The sequence below is a fragment of the Protopterus annectens genome, chromosome 8.part1 (genome assembly GCF_019279795.1).
Source record: "Protopterus annectens isolate FY-2018-M chromosome 8.part1, PAN1.0, whole genome shotgun sequence".
Lineage (NCBI taxonomy): Eukaryota > Metazoa > Chordata > Ceratodontiformes > Protopteridae > Protopterus > Protopterus annectens.
In genome coordinates, this window is record NC_056742.1 from 145,052,992 (window position 1) to 145,071,260 (window position 18,269).

Sequence of the window (18,269 nt, forward strand, 5' to 3'; positions counted from 1 at the left end):
AACCTACTGGGTGGAATTTGCACATTTGTAACATGCATGCAGAAAATTGATACAGAAAGGATCAGAGGTGTGATAATATGGAACTGCAGGCTTTGTTTTACTGTATTAACGTGTATTAATATATACATGCGAAAGTATTTTCCATTTGTTTTTCCTTTTAAGGAGCACAAACGGGAACTTGTACATTTATTGCACTGTTACTATTGAGATCAATCAAGCACTGTATCTGTTTGACGTGCGTAACACAGTGACAGCAGGAATAAATACAGAAATCAAAACACTGTGCAGTTTAAGGTTGGCAAAGCATGCCTTTATTTACTATTTAAATAATGGTGGACACATGCTTTCTAGTGTATATTTTGTTTCAAAACCACAAAACAGGCCGCCTGCAGGCACATACTACAGGAAAGAAGACCAAGCTGATGCATTTATTTTGAATCTACTTGGCTCTTACACAAATCACTGACTGCAACAGCTATTGCATATCATACTGCCAGACACATCCGCGCCTTCCTTATTTCCGCTTTTTCACACGTAGAAACTACAATGGCAGTCTAAAAGGCTTATACATTTTTTAACAAATAATTACTTCCTTATACTCAACGAGTCACAGGGCCTAGCCCCTTGTGTGTCAGTCAAACCACAACGCGCTGGTTCTTGTGTATTGTCTGACTTTGCTCCACCTGTTTCACGTGGATGTAGGTAGTTCAAAAATGGAGGCTATGTGATTTTTTTTTCTCCTCTTGTAGATGTCTCTCAGCAGCCCCATCGCTCATCCCCCCCAGTACCTTAAAGAGAAAGCACGCAGTGCATCTGTTCCTCTGTCATTGACGTCAGAGGGTGGGCACCTGACCGAGTAACGACCAACCAGATGCTCGTCGAGCTTCTGCAATCTTTCATCAACTGGCTTCTTCCTCCACCACAAAACACCCATTTAGAAACCAAGCACAAAGACGGATTTTGAAAGCCTGTCTTTTGTCATTTTAGAAAATATCACTAAGTATCACTTCATGTTCTCTCGTCGGGTTAGTTGTGCTTTTTAATACTTTTTCGGTGGAAACAGTGGATTCGGCATGGTGAATATTTTGGAAACACTGGAGAAAACCTACTAAGAGGATACTACTGTATATATTTGTTAAGGGGCTGAATTCGGAGCTGTCATATTTTTAAAGCCCTTTTATGGTATTTAGCCTTACGACTGGTCATTTTCTTTTAATTGGGTTTACTGTGGAAAAGCTGCTATGGATTTAAATAGCAGCTGTGGGGGTGGGAGCAGTGACCACAAGCAACTGGAGGAAAGCAAGCCATTACTGGCTGAAATGTCTGCTTCTGAGGGGAATAAAATGGGGCCTGCGTCTTGTAGGAGGACCTTGCAACACTGCAATGGGATGAGGTATAAATTACTGCAGGAAGGGGATATCCAGGTTTGTGTCATCAGGCACCCCAGGACCTTTCTGAGCAAGATCCTTAGCTCCAAATTCTTGAGGAGGTGGGAGCCACACCATCTGACCCTTACGGATAATAGTCTGGCATCTGCTACCGTGAGTATTTTAGCACTAGTGTTTATTGCATACTGTATATTGTCTTTGATCTGTCAGTTGTATGGTCAATTTTAAATTTAAGTTGTTTGTATTGGATGTATTTTACGAAAGTATCTGAACTGACAGTAGATTTCGTCCTTTTCAGATCGTAGCCATATCATTCGTCTTTAGGTTGAGTTGTTCTTATTGGTTTCAGTGTAATTGAATTGTTTGTAGAAGTGGTAGTTTAGTCTGTTTCTTTTTGACAGTGCGTGAAATGCACGTTTGTTACTGTACAGTTTTTTGGAACCCAGCACTCGGCTGTATCCGGTTTCTTAAAACCAGTCTTGGATTATGTTAATATGGCAGATGAGTTTTTCTAATCCGTGTAGCCCGATGAGCTGTCGGACAGCCTTGTCAATTGGATTAACTTCAGTTTAGTGTTTGGCAGTCTAAATGCTTATGCGGTGTGTGTGTGTGTATACACACACACTCACACACTTTACTTTAATTATACAGTCCTACACGCCTTTTTACACACAGCGCGCTAGTGGTTGTAGTTTTTTATATTTAATCAAATTATATTATTAAAGTACCCAAAAAGTCCTTTGGCGAGCTATTTCTTTGTATGTGCATACATCTGTATACAATTTACATTTTTAGCTGATAACACAACACTGTAGGTATGTGTGTTGTACAGGGGAAAACGTAAGGAAACTTATTAACGAGGTAGTCTTTAAATGTAACCCAGCACTTGACTGTATTGTTTTATTGCCGAAGTGTCTTAAGTTCTGAGCAACTGTTACTCTGGAATTTGTATCCCTACTCCAAAACATATCGATACATTTGTCTGTAGACTACAGATGAACTAGAAACAGTGAATTATTATTTTTTTGATTCTGTAAAGTGTTTTTGGTAAATTGAAAAAGGCAGACATTTGGCAACCAAGTAATTATTCTCTGGTCCGAAAAGAAGTTAAACTATGAGATTTATGAGACAAAATGCAGAGAATGTGAGAAATTTCCCACGGGAGTCCAAGATTGCAAAGCTTTTGTTATGAAATCAGACACTTCATAATTGCCAGTGGAAACACTGGCACTGCTGAGGCCTTTGTTTATTCTGGCTACATCCTGTTTGAGTAGTGACAATTTCTGTGAAAATTTGCTTTTTTCCCCCCTCCAGATTTGATGGGTACCAGCCCATAATGTATGACATGGGTTAGTTAGTATTTTATCCTTTCGTTTTAGTATTTGCCAAACCTGGGACGAATTGGAAAATATTGGGTCATTTTCAGTTACATTTCCCATGTATTGTACATTTTGCCTTTATCAACTACTGGGTGAATATTTTTTAAGTAACCGCTTAAGTGGATGCTAAAAAAAATTATATTGATTTTTTTTCTTTGTGTTTCACATTCTTGTTTTTAGAGATTTTCTTTTAAACCATGTTACAGTTAATGTTGCATTGTTTGGGCAAGTAACTGAACAAAGGTCGGACTTGGATCAATGCACTTAACCATCTGCCAAATTAAAAATCAGTGCGCTTGCACGACTGTTAAATGAAAAATAAATAAAATCTGAAGAAGACCGTTTAAGAATATATATATATATATTTTTTTTTTTATTTTTGCTGACCCATTTATGTGACAGGATTTAACAGTAGTTGTGGGTAATGTATACATTTGTGGTATGTGAAATTACATTTTGGGCATGTTATTAAACTATTAGTTCTCTCTCTTTTGTCTAGAACCTGCTAAAATATTTTGTAATATTAATCACTTTGTGTGTAGATTTGTAATATCAATCACTTTGTATGTGTGTTGTAGCCAGTTCCATATTTGCACTGTGTGGATGTATGTATGCATTTAATATTCTAGATAATGCATATGTTTTTTGTTTCAGACGTACACAAAAGTGATCTTTACAATGCAGTTCATAAATTATTTGCATTTTGTATTCCTATACTTATATGATATCCTATTAGTACCTTCTTGGACTACTGTTGTCAATTTGATGGGGAAACTATGTCCCCTTTCTTAATTTGTCACATTTGTAATTTCAGAACTGTAAGTAGTGTGCAGATTTGGTGGTACTGGTATGCATTGTGAGGGGTCTTAAGATGTGATTTAATCCAGTTTGTTGTTTTTAATGTTCACCTGTATCACATATTCTTCATTTTTTCAGAAGTTTAGTTTTTCAGTTAACTGTGTTTCTACATTTTTTTAAATATTGTTTGAGATACCTGTCCGAATCCCCATTTGATGTGTTTTTTGTAAGGCTAGGCATATGGTATACATTTTCAATTTGAATGGTTCACTTTAATACATTTTCTGTATGAATGCCTTCTGCAGAGGAGATATCCACCATTTTTGTGTTTTGGTTTAAATGCCCATTGGAGCACATGAGTGCTGTCTTAGTTGCAAAAAGAACTTCAGGTAGTGGTTGTTTTGCTTTGACATTAAACTGTTGAATGCAGTACATGTAAATGTCATTGTTAGTTTTGTAAACAAATGTTTGTACAGTTCACTAACTTTATATACGAGTACTGTACATTTATTCATTGGACTGATTACATGTGTTTCTTGACTGCACAGCACCTTATGTTCCGATTCTAGTCAGTTGTGTATTTTTATTTGTAAACTGGGTAGGAGGTGTAGTCAGCAGATCTTTTCAGCTACAACCGAACCTCAAGAAGCAACAAAGCTTACAATGTGCAATGGATACAAGGCAACAAAAGGTTGTTGGTCTGCTATTAATGGAGTCTCTGGAATATTGCACACCTGTTAGCATGGAAGCCATTTTGACAGGTACATGTATTCCATAAAATTGCCATTTACAGAATTTTGTGGGTTCAGAAATCATAATTTCAAATACATGGAGTGAAAATGTTTTTGTATCCGGAATGAAGTCTTGCTTAAATATAAGCCTTCATCACTAATTTTTAATGGTATTTTCATGTTAGTTATATTGCCATTCCCTCTTCCCTACCCTAGTACTGGTTATTTATGTAGTGATTCCAGACCTCTTGCTCTATTTATTTATTTTTGGTAAGAGTGCCTGGCTGTGTCTACAGCAGGCCTCTTTGCCTTTCTGTCCTGACAGAATAATGTTTTTTCCCTCACAAGTTCCTAAGGAATTTCACTGGTTGAACACTCTCACCTCCCATCATTGTGTTGGTCTTTTGATTAGTCATCTCCAGCACCATTTATCTGGAAGAGATAAGGTTCTTAACTTTCATGTGAGGTATCTCAGCCAGTCATGACAAGTACTGCCTTATCTTTAGCTTCTTCAAACAATTAAAATGCACTATTATTTAGTTCTTTGATTGTACATTAAATAAATTGCTTCTTTGCAAGTAAGTTGAACTTTGAAAAGTTCATTGTATGTGCGTTGCCTGAGTTTAAATCTTTTGAATGTATAGGTGATGTAACTGCAGTATAACTGGCATAGTTTTCTAGTATTTGATAAGGAGACTTGCTGTTCTGGAATGTAACATTCTTGTCCCGAGCCCTTTTCATGCTTGTTATGCCTTACAGAATCCTGCTTGTTACTGTACTTTGAACAGCTTCTAATGTCATGCAGAACTTTGTCATTGTTTGTACAGTTTCCCAAGTTTCTGCCTTGGACCAGTTATTGTTTCTGTTTGAATTATTTGGACAATTTCCTATTCTAGTTTGAGGATATATTACTAGACTTTTCTGGTTGTCAGTGATTTACTTTTACTTATAAAAAAAAAAAAAACATTTCTGGGCAGTATTAGAAACGGCTTCAAGAGAACTGTTGATGCTTGATTAAAAATGTACTGTGTTTTGTTGCACTAGCTCCAGTACAGATTACCACGTAGATAACTGAATTTATAGTAGACGCTGTATTTTTAGGATTTTTGCAGTTGCAGTTGATCATGCCTTGTCCCTTAATGGTCATATGTGCTTAGTGTATACCTCACTGCATTTTCGTATGGTGATAGAACATTAATTTTCCCACTAAAGCTCTTACTCCATGTATTAGTTGTTACTTTGTAGCTAAATTGTTGTATTAAGATTTGCAGAAACATTTCATGCTGATTTTCTTTGCATGTGAGTCATTGTAAGTTATAACTCATTCTGCATTTGTGTTGTTGCGCTGTACAATAATGATGAGTAATGTTATTTTGATTCCCAGAGAACACTGCCCTGTTAGTTTCTCCACCCATGTATGTGCCTTTGTGTAAGAAGCTTTCACCAATATTTGTGGCAAGTTCTGTTGTGTGTGTGTGTATATGTATATGTGTGTGTGTGTGTGTATATATATATATATATATATATATATATATATATATATATACACATACATACACACTTTTTTTTTTTTTTTTTTTTTACACTGCAATTTTTTGACTTTATAAATTTTCTACTCGTTCTTCACATTACTTATAGCTTAGGTGACTTTTTTGGTGGTGTGAGCTACATAATTTTGATCATTTAATTTCTGAGCTGTCACTCAGAGTTACTGTTTTTGCGTAGACCTTTAGGGTGTTTTATTAATATATGTGTGGCTTTGGACAGTTACTGTTTAAGTCTTTCATGGAGTGCACCAATGTATTATCTGTTGCTGTTAGACTTTGCTGTACCTAACACTAGATTGTCAGATACAACAAGATGTGTATGCAATGGGCGCCTTCACTTAAAGTAACTAATTGTATAGGAAGTATTATGAATGTTTGCTTTTTTTTAACATATTTAAAGTTCTGACTACCTCTGTGTTCATTATTTGTTGATTTAATGTTAACGTGGTCTGGTTACCAGCTCTGTGCCACAGTCTACAGAAGTACCATTCTCGTTTTCAGTTAAATGTTGTGGATACTACACTTTTTTTTACTTTTTCTTTACCGTCTTGTAAACGGAAAAGTACTATTTTTGTATAGTTTTGCCCAGAAGATTAAAAACAAAATCATCATCTTTTTGCATCTGCTAATTTTTATCTGAACAAATGAAGTGGCAAAGAACTGACGTAATTGTATAATGTTCAGTGGTGTTGACACTTTTGGTTATATATGTGTTTAGCAGGATAACCAAAGATGGTGGTGTTCATTGGTTATACTTTGCATCTCTCTGAATACCTTATGTAGTTCGTATCTAACCTAACCTAGATCCATTTCTCCCTATTGAGGATTTGAACCTGCAGCCATTAACGTTGTAGTAATGTTTGTTGCTTTGTAATGGACCTCTTATGGGGGTAAAAGTGACTTGCTGGTGATGCACTTTCTGGGCTAAGTTTTTTATATATATATATATATATATATATATATATATATATATATATATATATATATATATGTAGAAGCAGGAACCTTGTAACTTTCATAGTGCCTTCCTGATTTGGCTACGATTAGCTATCCTTTAATGTAGAAGTCTGAGCAAAAAAAAAAAAATTTTCCTAGTTCCACTTTTGATTGTAAAATCTTTTGTTCTTTGGATGTTTCTTACAAATGTCACCCTTCAGACTGAACTTGAATTTCTTAAAATTATTTCAAAGTTGCACTACGCTGTACTACTGTGTTGTGAGTTGCACAGTAAATTGTTCCATTTCTTACATGTCAGTTGTTGCCAACACTTGCGTGATGCAGCTGCCAATTTTATTTCGAGTTATGTGCTAGTTTTGCTACAAGTTTAGAAATTTATTGTTGAAGATTATAATTGCCTTGTATAATTTGCTGGATAATACACCAGTCATTTATGAATGTCATCGTGCCCCTACTTTTATTCCTTCTTTGTGCTACTAGATTCCTTGCTACATTCCTGAGGCTAACATTGGTATCCTTCAGTCTGGCTTACGGCATTTATTTATTTATTTTTACAAGTCTCTAGAGTGTTACCGCAGAAGATTGCTCTGTGTCTTTCTTCGACTTTTGGTACAGTTAGGTCAACATTTTTTAATCTGTTTTGTAGTATATTTTCTCAGCATTTGTGATATTTTTGTAACTTTTGTCTTCTACCTTCTAAATCAAGATTATATATTGTATTTTTTCTATTTGTGTTGAAATGAGTGCAAAAGGCAATGCAAAGAATAATCTAGTATATGTGATTTATAGTAGCTCCAGTTCTGTTTTCAGGTATGTATATTCAGTTCATCGTTTGAATTGTCATTTAATAGCTGGAAAAATCTAAAGACACTTTCAGATGTTGTTTTACCTTTTTAATTTCAATAATCTTTTAATATTTGTCTTAAGTGATCTCTAGATGGTAGGCATTGTTTTAGACTGCGTTATGTACATGTGTGTATGTAAAATGTGCACATATATTACTTTTGTCTGCTTATACTTTGTATTGCAATGAATCTAAAGCATGATTTCCATTCATACCAATTGTGAATGAGATTCACACAGTATACCTTTGAGCCTGTCAGTACCTTACGAAAAGACTTACCCCACATGCTTTTCTATCGCCAGTCTTCCTTTTTCACATTGTATAGCTGGAACCAAAGTTTTCTTTTAATAAAATTTTTAGAGTTTTTACTTGCTGTTGTAGGACTGAATTCAGATTTGTTCTCATTGGCTTTAAGACATTGTATTATATTTATCAGTATTATAAAAATAATGAAATTCCTATTGATGTTTACCAGAAAATATGTTTCTATTCAAATTCCTGGAAACTGTAACACTTTTACAACCATAACTTATGATACTATACAGTTTTTTGTTTGCCTTTTCGGCTTTTCCTGGTTAGGGGTCGCCACAGTGGAACTCCGGTCCGCTAATGATTGGCAGTAGATTTTTTTTATGGTGCCGAGTTGCCAGCCTGACACCCAACCTTCAACGAAGGCACGCCCATTCATGCATGTCTTTCAAATGCCACTCGACCACGGGGAGGACATGCAGACTCCACACAGAAGACACTCCAGCCGGGAATCTAACAGGAGAACCTCTTGCTGTGAGGCAACAACGCTACCGCTGCACTTATGATACTATACAGTAGAATTTATAAAATAATGTTCATAGGTATGTACTAGGCCAGCTGCCTTTGGGCCATTTTTAAACCTAACCAATTTCCCTCAAGGGTGAAAATCAAACCCTGTGCCTTGTGTTTGCAAGATAAACACCTTAACCACTGTGCCATTAGACATATTTATTAGAAAATACATTTTAAAGGAAGTATATCAGTTTCACAGCAACAGTTTAAGGAATTTTGGACGCTCCTCTTTCATTTTAATTTTAAGTTAAACTTGTTTGTGTTTTTTTTCTTTTATCACCGAGTCCATGCCTATCAACTGTACAGATTTTTTTCAGAATGTCCACACCTTTGCCTCATATTTTCAGTCTGTTTTTCACAAAATTGTGGTTTTCTAGGAAATCATTGGCTAATTATTAAAGACTGAAGTCAGAAAATGACAGACATTTGAGTTTCAGACTTCATACCCTTCAGAAAGTTCATGCTAATACAAATCCTGTTATTCTATCAGCTTTCTAAGTTTGTAAGAGTAATATTTAAATATTGCCCATATTTTTGGGCCTTTCTTCCTCAAGTTGTTTATGGCTTTGTCTAGATTTCTTGCTGTAAGATGTTGAGAGGCATGCACTGACCTGTTACATATTTTGATTCTCTGTGTTCATTCATTTGCTGATTTGCTGCTTAATAAATTTCAGGATCACAGGATAATTAGGGAAACTCCTAGTACTGTGGGCACAAAGGCAGAAAAAAATAACCCTGGATGGTGTACCAACTTATCGTAGGTCACATATTCATGCAGTACTCACACTTACAGACATTTTAGAGAGTCAGTTCATTAACAGGCATTTATTTCTTTGAGAGAGGAAACTGGAATACCCTCCAAAATTCTAAAATGTCACGCAGAGTCTGGGAGAACTTGCAGATTGTCTGCAGAGAAGGCATTTTACCAAAGCTGGAGAGCCAAGTACTGTGAAAGAGCAGTGTGTGTGTGTGTGTGTGTGTGTGTGTGTGTGTGTGTAATACATATGTGTATGTATTTATACGCAAATTAAATTTTACACATTATTTCCTATATTGTATGTATTTGTCTGCATTTTCTTCTGTCTGTGTCTATATCCATCCATCACCAGGGACACCTCAAAAGTTGATTTGTTTTTTGTTTTGTGAATTTGTACTAGAAAGAGCACCATATGAAAATAAAAAGTTGAGAAGTCTGTGGGAATCCTGAGGATTCATGGGGATTTGTCAGGAAACACACAAATGTACCAAAATAAAGGAAGCATCATTTATGGACTGGTGAGAAGTTAAAAATTAAACCAAACTCCTTGGAATTATTCTTCTGAATAGTATTGTAGGCCTTGCTTCTTGGCCTTGTCTCAGAAGTTAAACATGCTTACATATGTGCTCACCCTGCAGCCTAATGTTATTTTGCTGAATTACAGAGAACTACGTATAATTTGGATTAAGTATTGTATTTCACATGTCCTTTCAAATGTTACTGCTGATGGTGTTTCATAGTGGGAGGAGGTAAAGAGTTGTGAAATCGGTTGCATTTTTCAGCATCATTGTACGGTTCTACCCAGTATGCTTAGCAAGTGACTTTAACATATGGTATCCACAGTTGACCTTTCAAAAACAAGTTGTTATGACTCCCATTCCTACCAGGCTACCAAAAGAGTTAATGCTGTGTAGTTTGATATTCATTCAGATCCACCCCTATGTTTGAGTTCTTTTTAAATGACTTGGTTTCAGGACTTTTTTAGGTGGAAATCTAAAATGGCTTGCAGAATATTTAAAAATTTCCCTGTACATTCTTTAGTGTAGTCCACATTTGCAGGTTGTGGATGGGTTATGATATAAAACACACAACATTTCAAAGTTTAAGGAGACACTATACATAGAAAACAAATAGCATCCTGAAATGGTAGTAGTGTCCCATTTTTAAAGTGGAGTTGTGCAATGTTCATAATTAACATAGGGAACATAATGCAACTTCTTTTAGTGCTTCTCTTAACCCATACCTCTCTTCTACTTGTGTGTGGTTAAGGGCAAGGCTAATCACTCTAGCCACAGTCATTCCGTCCAAAAGTATACAAGTATGTAAAGACTGGGGTTGACAACAATGTAATAACATGACAGTTGCTGCAATTCTTTTACTGAGAATCTCTGAGTAAACGTGGGTGCAATACTTGACATCATTTATAGAAATTAGAAATTTAATTTGATATACGAGCCATTCGCTCCAGCTTACCAAAATACAAAATTACTGTTTTCCACAGCAGTGTGGTTGACACTTGGCACTCAAAGTCATGCATTTGATAACATTTCCCCTTCTAAAATGATATTCTCTGAAGTTGCTTATCTGATAGATGTTTAACTGGAACCATTTCTGCTCTCATTTTGCAACATGTTGCTTTATTGGGCCTGATCTGCTAAATTGTGTTCTCTTTCTTATCTTTTGTCTTAGTAGTGCAACTGCATGAAAACAACCAATGGACAACTGTTGAAGTCTTAGCATTGCTTCTGTGTGTACTCACTGCAGTTTTGACAAGCATGGTACTTCCCTGTAACTTTCACAGCAAATAACTTGCATGCAAAATATCAGCAATCTGGCTCAAACATTTACAAAAATACTTTCTTGAAAGTCCTGTTTTCTGAAGTGCTGTTTAGAAATTTATTGTTATGCAACATTACAGTGATGCTGTGTTTTGATAGATGAAATTTAAGCATCCCCAAGTCCCATACAGAGAAATCCAATTCCAAATGTCTTGCTGTTCATTACACCAGAGTAAGTCACTTACACTGAGAGCAATTATTTTGGAATCTGGCCCAAAGTCTTTGTAAAGTATGGCATCTATCTGTAAACTGAGCATTACTGCCTTCATGAATTTGGAAGGCATTTCACTTCACCTGTTGGCATGAATGTTTTGAGACTTTTTTTCTTTTCTAGACATTTTTGCTTACAATTTTTATAAACTGTATATAACCAGTACTAGTGCAGCAAAGTGTATAAACATATATAAAACTAGATGCAACAAGAAGATGAAGCTAGCATACAAAGAACAATAAATGTAAGCAAGTTTACATTTGGTAACTATTTAGGAAAAAGTGCTTAAAGCAATTCACCATATTCAAAAAATATTATGAGATAGAATAATGCAAGTTGAATACAGCATTGCCCTACTGCTTATGCAGGACTTTGTAAACTAAAACATTATCTTGACTTGCTAATATGGGTAACCATGTATTTCAAACACGAATGCTTGGAATTAGGATTGTGCACTGTAATGTTGTCTCTTTTTTTTTCTTTGAAAGTACAACAGTTGAACTCTCAGCGTGAAGATTGAAGTTTATACCTGACCTTGGTCCTCTTGAACTATGTATTTAATGTTGTGCAATATCATTTTGCAAAGAGGTTTTGCATTCCCATCCTGTAGCATTTACCTCGGTAATGAATTGAGTCATAAAACAGTGCATTATTGCCTTACAGGTAAGGTTAATTTGCCCAACCTTGTAGCAGTGTTATACAGCTGTAGCAAGTTGGAAAAAAAACAACTCCATGTCCACTTTCTTGAGTAGCTGTGTAGGTTAATGTTTAAACCAAATGTATTTAAGTACATGGAACCAACAGCCATACATTGCAGTTGAGTAGCTCTGACTGCAACCCACACATGCTAAGATCAGTTAAGGATCTGTATACTAGAAAACCTGGCCAAGGAGAGGTAGAAGTGATTAGCTGCATTCTGCTCTATCATCTCTGGGTTGGGGTTGTAAAGCCTGGACTTTTTACTGACATTTTGCAGAGCCTAAGCCTCAAAGCAGACTTGGAAGCAGTGTGAGGACCATGATATATGTGCATGCCAAGCAGTGCTTGCTGTAGCTGTTGGGGGATAGAAATAATTAAGAGTCTGTGTGAGGCAGAGACCAGTACTGCAGCCTAGTGTGTCTGCAGTTACAGTGATCAGCTGGGGGTTAAGAACGTCTGAGAAATGTCTGCCTTGCTGTTAAGAAAAAAAGTGATGATTTAAAAAAAAAGAGACATTGTGTAGTTCCCGGCTAGGGGATACTTGGCATTCACCCTTAAAAGGTAACAAAATAACCACACCATACTACTAAGAAGGCAAACAAAAAAAACATAAGCATGCCAGGAATTGAACTCGAAACGAAATTTAAAACGTGAAGCTCACAATTTATTTAAGTAAGTTTTTCGTTCAACTGGATAGCCAAACTTCATCAGACAAAAAACAAAAAGACCTAACAGAGTTTTAATAGCACTAATTAGTCATGTGCTCTAAATCATTATTGGATCCAATTAATCCACAAATTTGATTATCTAAAAAGTGTGTTCAATATTGAAAACTAATCCACAAACATTTAAAAAGAACACTAAGCATATCCAAGGGACCACCCCAAGTAAGTAAACAACATAAGTACTATTAACATTAAGAAATCTATATTACCTAATAACAATCAAATGGAAACCTAAACACTAATAAAAAATATATAAATATATATATGGTTACCAAAGAAGGAATTAAAGAGGTTGAAAGAGTTTAAAAAGCAGTTTCTCATTTAAAATAGCAAACACTGGACCTGGAAAAAGAGGCAACAAGATTTAAATGGACAAAATCACATCATTCTTTCTCGAGCAGTACTATTGAACAAAAACACATCCTAACGTATCAAACTTCTCAGTTTCAAAATACACGTCATAGATGCCTTTTCATTTAAACCTGGAGTCCTGTATGAATGGAGCTTCAACTGCCAAATCCGCTCTTGACATTCCAAAAGTAATTGATAAGGACCACCTTTAATATCCGGAACAATTTGATCCAAAACCCTAAAAACAAACGAGTGAGAGGGGTACTCGCTACAATGCCTAGCTATGGCATTTTCTGTCTTTTTTTCTAATGTTGTACACATGCTCATAGATTCTGCCTTTCAGCTTCCTGTCAGTCTTGTCCACATAAAATGCGGTACAAAACTGACAAGTAGCCAAATAGACAACAGATTTAGAGAGACAATTATACCTCCCCTTGACACTGTACACCCTACTATTAATGGAAAACGTAGTTCCAGAGGCTATATACTTGCAAAAGCTACAAGCCTCATACTTGAAGGTCCCTTCTGTATGATGTAATATCGTCCTACTTGTTTCCATTATACTTTTTTAAATGTTTTCCTTTCTTGTAAATAACTATAGGTGTGTAACCTAACTTGTCTGTTAAATCCATTTCACAGGTAAACAAACTCCAATTCTTAAGATCAATCTTATTGTATCTGCTTCTAAACTAAAAGGTGTAATAAAACTCTGGGTGCTCCAGTTTCCTCCCACATCCCAAAGACATGCTGTAGGTGGATTGGACACTCTAAATTGGCCCTAGGCATGAGTGTGTGTGTGCGTTCTGTGGAAGGTTGGGTGTCAGGCTGGCAACTCAACACCGTAAAAAACTCTGCTGCCAATCATGAGCGGACATGTGATCCACTGTTGCGACCCCTAACTGGGAAAAGCCGAAAGAAGAAGAAGCAAGTCTAGCTGTCTCAGCTTCTGTACTGGTTATTGTACTCAAATTGAGTGTCAAGGTCAACCACTACATCACTAATCATGCCCCCTCCCCCATAAACATAAGCCTGTCTAGCACTTCTGCTGATACCCTAGCCAAGTAAAGTTCTACATTAGATTCTTGGATGATATCTTCATTATGTTTGATGTAGACATGATAGAGGTGAATGATTTCGTAGATCAGATGAACATCACTACCGCTTTTTTGAAATTTACTCACAAAGTGGCTGTCGATAAAATAGTTTATTTAGATGTGTAATTATCTAAAGATTTTGTCGGCAAGCAATATTTAGCTAAAATCCACCGTAAGGAAACTTATTCCAATACTTTGTTACACTATACGAGTGCTCATCCATATCAGCAGAAGAAAAGTGTTGTTAAGGGCCAATTGGTTCATGCTGCTCGTATGGTGACAGATGAGGATGTATTTTTTGAGGAATGTGAGGTATTGAGAGGTATGTTCTCTAGAAGGGGATACCCAGAAAGATTGTTGGGTGACATCATTGAAGAAGCTCAACACAAAAGAAGAGTAGGAACATCCAAACCAATTTTAGCTAGACAGGCTCATGTTTATGAGGGTGGGGACATGATTAGTGATGTAGCGGTTGACCTTGACACTCATTGAGTACAATGACCAGAACAGAAGTTGAGACATCTAGATTTGCTGTGAGTTTTATTACACCTTTTAGTTTAGAAGCAGATACAATAAGATTGATTTTGCAAAGGAATTGGGAGTTTACCTGTGAAATGGTTTTAACAGACAAGTTAAGTGGCACACCTATAGTTATTTACAAGAAAGGAAAACATTTAAAAAGTATAATGGAAACGAGTAGGACGATATTACACCGCACAGAAGGGACCTTCGAGTGTGAGGCTTGTAGCTTTTGTAAGTATATAGCCTCTGGAACTACATTTTCCATTAATAGTAGGGTGTACAGGGTCAAGTGGGGGTTTAATTTGTCTCTCTAAATCTGTTGTCTATTTGGCTACTTGTCAGTTTTGTACCGCATTTTATGTGGGCAAGACTGACAGGAAGCTGAAAGACAGAATCAATGAGCATGTGTACAACATTAGAAAAAAGACAGAAAATGCTTTAGTTAGGCATTGTAGTGAGTGCCCCTCTTACTCGTTTGTTTTTAGGGTTTTTGATTAAATTGTTCCTGATATTAAAGGTGGCCCTTATCAATTACTTTTGGAGAGTCAAGAGCTGATTTGGCAGTTGAAGCCACAGCAGATCACCTGTCTGCTCATGATTGGCAGTGGAGTTTTTACGGTGTTGAGTTGCCAGCCCAGTGTCCAACCTTCAACTTTCTAAGATTATAAGAGCAATATTTAATAAAAAAAAACCTAAGCAACACTAAAACTAAATTTAATAAACAACAAAGCACTGTCACCGAATAAATGCCACAGTTTAAGCACGTTCCTTCCCTTTACTCATAGAACTTCTTCAGAATAATTCACTCATTCCAAACGCTGCTTTAAATAATGAGGAAGTGGCGTGATTTCATTGTAATAGCAACTCAACAACTAAATACATTTAAACAACTAAAAAATGTTGTGCAAAATATGTAAAAGATTATGTACCATATATTATAAGTTAAAAATGTATTAAATGCGTAAGTAATGCTATTTAAGTTTCACAGTTTAGCTCTCTGTGTATCATTGAGAATGGTGCGGTTGATGTTTACTTAACCTTTCATCTTTTGGTTTGAATTCGTTTCTCCTTAACCATTCCTGCATTTGATCCTGATCAACATGATGATGTTCCAGAAGTTTTCTATACTTGCAGCTATATTTATGCATTTTCCACAATTTTTGTAGTGTCCTCTGATTCTGCACCTTATATTCTCTGTTTTGTTTTTTGGCACATTCAGTTGCTGCCTGATTTTTATCTACTTCTGGTTTAATTTCCATTCCCACTTGACACTCATGTGCTTCTGCTTGACTAAGAAGGGAAGTCATCTTAGATTTATGCTCCTCTTCTTTCACTATGTTTGGGTCTTGTGAGGTCAGCAGATATGTATGTAGTCCCACAATTGCAGATCTGCACATGTAATCAATTTCATGGAGGCCTATACCTCCTTCGGAATGTGGAATATATAATGTTGGTATGCACTGATTTTTTTTATAAATCATTTGCTAAGCATGAAGCATCTTTGTTTTCCTGTCTAATCTATCCAACACCTTTTGAGGCCAGTCAATCACTCTAAAACTAAGTTAGGACAGGAAGAGCAAATTGGTTTATAGCTTGAACTTTGTTTCTAGATGTCAATGCTATTTTCAGGAATAATTGAAGTCTTCTAAAATATGGCTTACTGAGTTTTATTCACATTTGTTCATGTTTTATTGTTGGTCCTTCATAAATTCCCAAATATTTATACACTCCCTCTTGCTCAAGTTGTTTTATATCACATTCTTGTTCTAAACTGATGCTTTCTTGATGCTGCAGCTTTACTGCTTTAAATATTGCTTTTGCACATTTATCAAGACCAAATGCTGCGGTGGTACAGCGGTTAGTGTTGTCGCTTCACAGCAATAGGCTCTCTGGTTCGATCTTTGGCTGGGTTGTCTTCTGTGCAGAGTCTGCATGTCCTCCCTGTGGTTGTGTGGGTTTCCTCCGGGTGCGCCGGTTTCCTCCCACATCCCCAAAAACATGCTGCAAGTGGATTGGACACTCTAAAAAAAATTGGCCCTAGGTGTGAGTGCATGTATGTGTGTGTGTGCCTTCTGTGGAAGGTTGGGTGCCGGGCTGGCAACTCAACACCGTAAAATCTCCACTGCCAATCATGAGCGGACAAGGTGATCTGTGGCAACCCCTAACTGGGAAAAGCCGAGAGAGAGAGAGTTTAGCTCTCCTCTTGACCAAAAGGTTATATAGACAATTTATCATTATCATTAATACCTGTGGAATTTGTAGCATTCATCAAGAGTTGTTAATGCAGTTCCCTAGCCACAGAAGGACCCAAGCCTCCATGACATGGTTGTGAAATGCTACTCTCCCCTCCTTGGGCTTAACTGCTGTTCAGATTGTGAGGAAGTTTAGATGCAGGTGGAAGCACAGTGACTCCCCATACAGTGTCACATGCACTAGATGTTGATGATGAAAGTCATCGTTATCCACCTGATGACCCCAAATTTTGAGTAGGTCTTTGATGTTAGACTCTCTGTCCTTCCCACAGAGAATGCTGTAAAATGCCTATTGGTCCACCAAACAGTTTTCTTGATATATCAATGGATGTGGCCATTAATGCTGCATGAGAAAAACCTGATACATTCAGTTCCCAAGACACCTTATAGGATTCTTGCGCCATCCGAACATTAGAACATCTGGTAAGAAACTTCAGTCTTGTCACTTGTTGCAGAAGCTATCCTGAAAAAGCTGCCATCTCCCTAGAGCCTTGCAGTTTATCTTTCCTCTCTCGCGTAAGTAATCAATGACTGGGGGATTGCTTAGAGAAGTGGGTTTTTGTCCTGTACTTTTTTCATTGAAGGCTATAAGCTGCTTATCTCACATGTCTTAGTCTAGCAAGACTGGTGGATTTGCCAGTTGGCCCTAACAAACACTGCTACCCTAATTGGTAACTATGCTTCTGATGAGAGTAGCCTGCAGTGTTGCTGGTGTTCATGGTTCAAGCTTAATTCTTTTAGTGGCAGACACAAGATGACTTTCATAAATGCACCTTTTCAGGGCGCTTCAAATATGAAGTAAAGTTCATTTAAGAAAAGATCAAAAGAGAGAACAAACCAGTAACCAATGGCACTTCGCAGGACAAGACTGATCAAGTTATTCTGATGCTGCCTTGTATTTTTGCCGGTATTTTCCTTTCCTGCAAAGTGGTATGGTATTGGTTACTGATTTTTTTTTGGAAAAAATAGAGAACAAAACCCTGTCACCTGTTGGCATGAAGTTCCAGGCTTCTCAACATCCCTTTTCAAGGATACAGTGGGGGAAAGCTAAAAATTATTTGGGGGAGCAGATAAAAAATGGAATCCTAATAACTTTCCTATATTCCTCCTTTAGTTGGATGTCACAGGGATGCGTTCATCCAGAAGTAACCCATAGGTATCCCTTTTCTTTGTTTATCTTTATTTCCACATAGTTGTTCTTGGGAGCTGTCACAGATTCGCTTTCAAATATTACAGCACTTTCATCTAGCCCTTCTGCCTTGACTATCCTATTACAGCTATTTGCTGTCTTACCCATCAGAAAGAACACATCTTCACTCTCACAGTACATCTTAGCTTCTTCAGTTCCATTAAT

General features: G+C 36.7%; 1 protein-coding gene across 1 annotated transcript in view; it reads left to right on the forward strand.

Moving 5' to 3' along the window:
* Positions 1-358: 358 nt before the first annotated feature.
* Positions 359-18,269, forward strand: part of LOC122810253 (c-Maf inducing protein) — a gene marked incomplete in the record, with an annotated part of 1,337,359 nt that continues 1,319,448 nt past the window's right edge. The window contains 1 exon segment of the mRNA XM_044081790.1: positions 359-1,541. Coding sequence (XP_043937725.1) covers positions 1,242-1,541 — 300 coding nt within the window.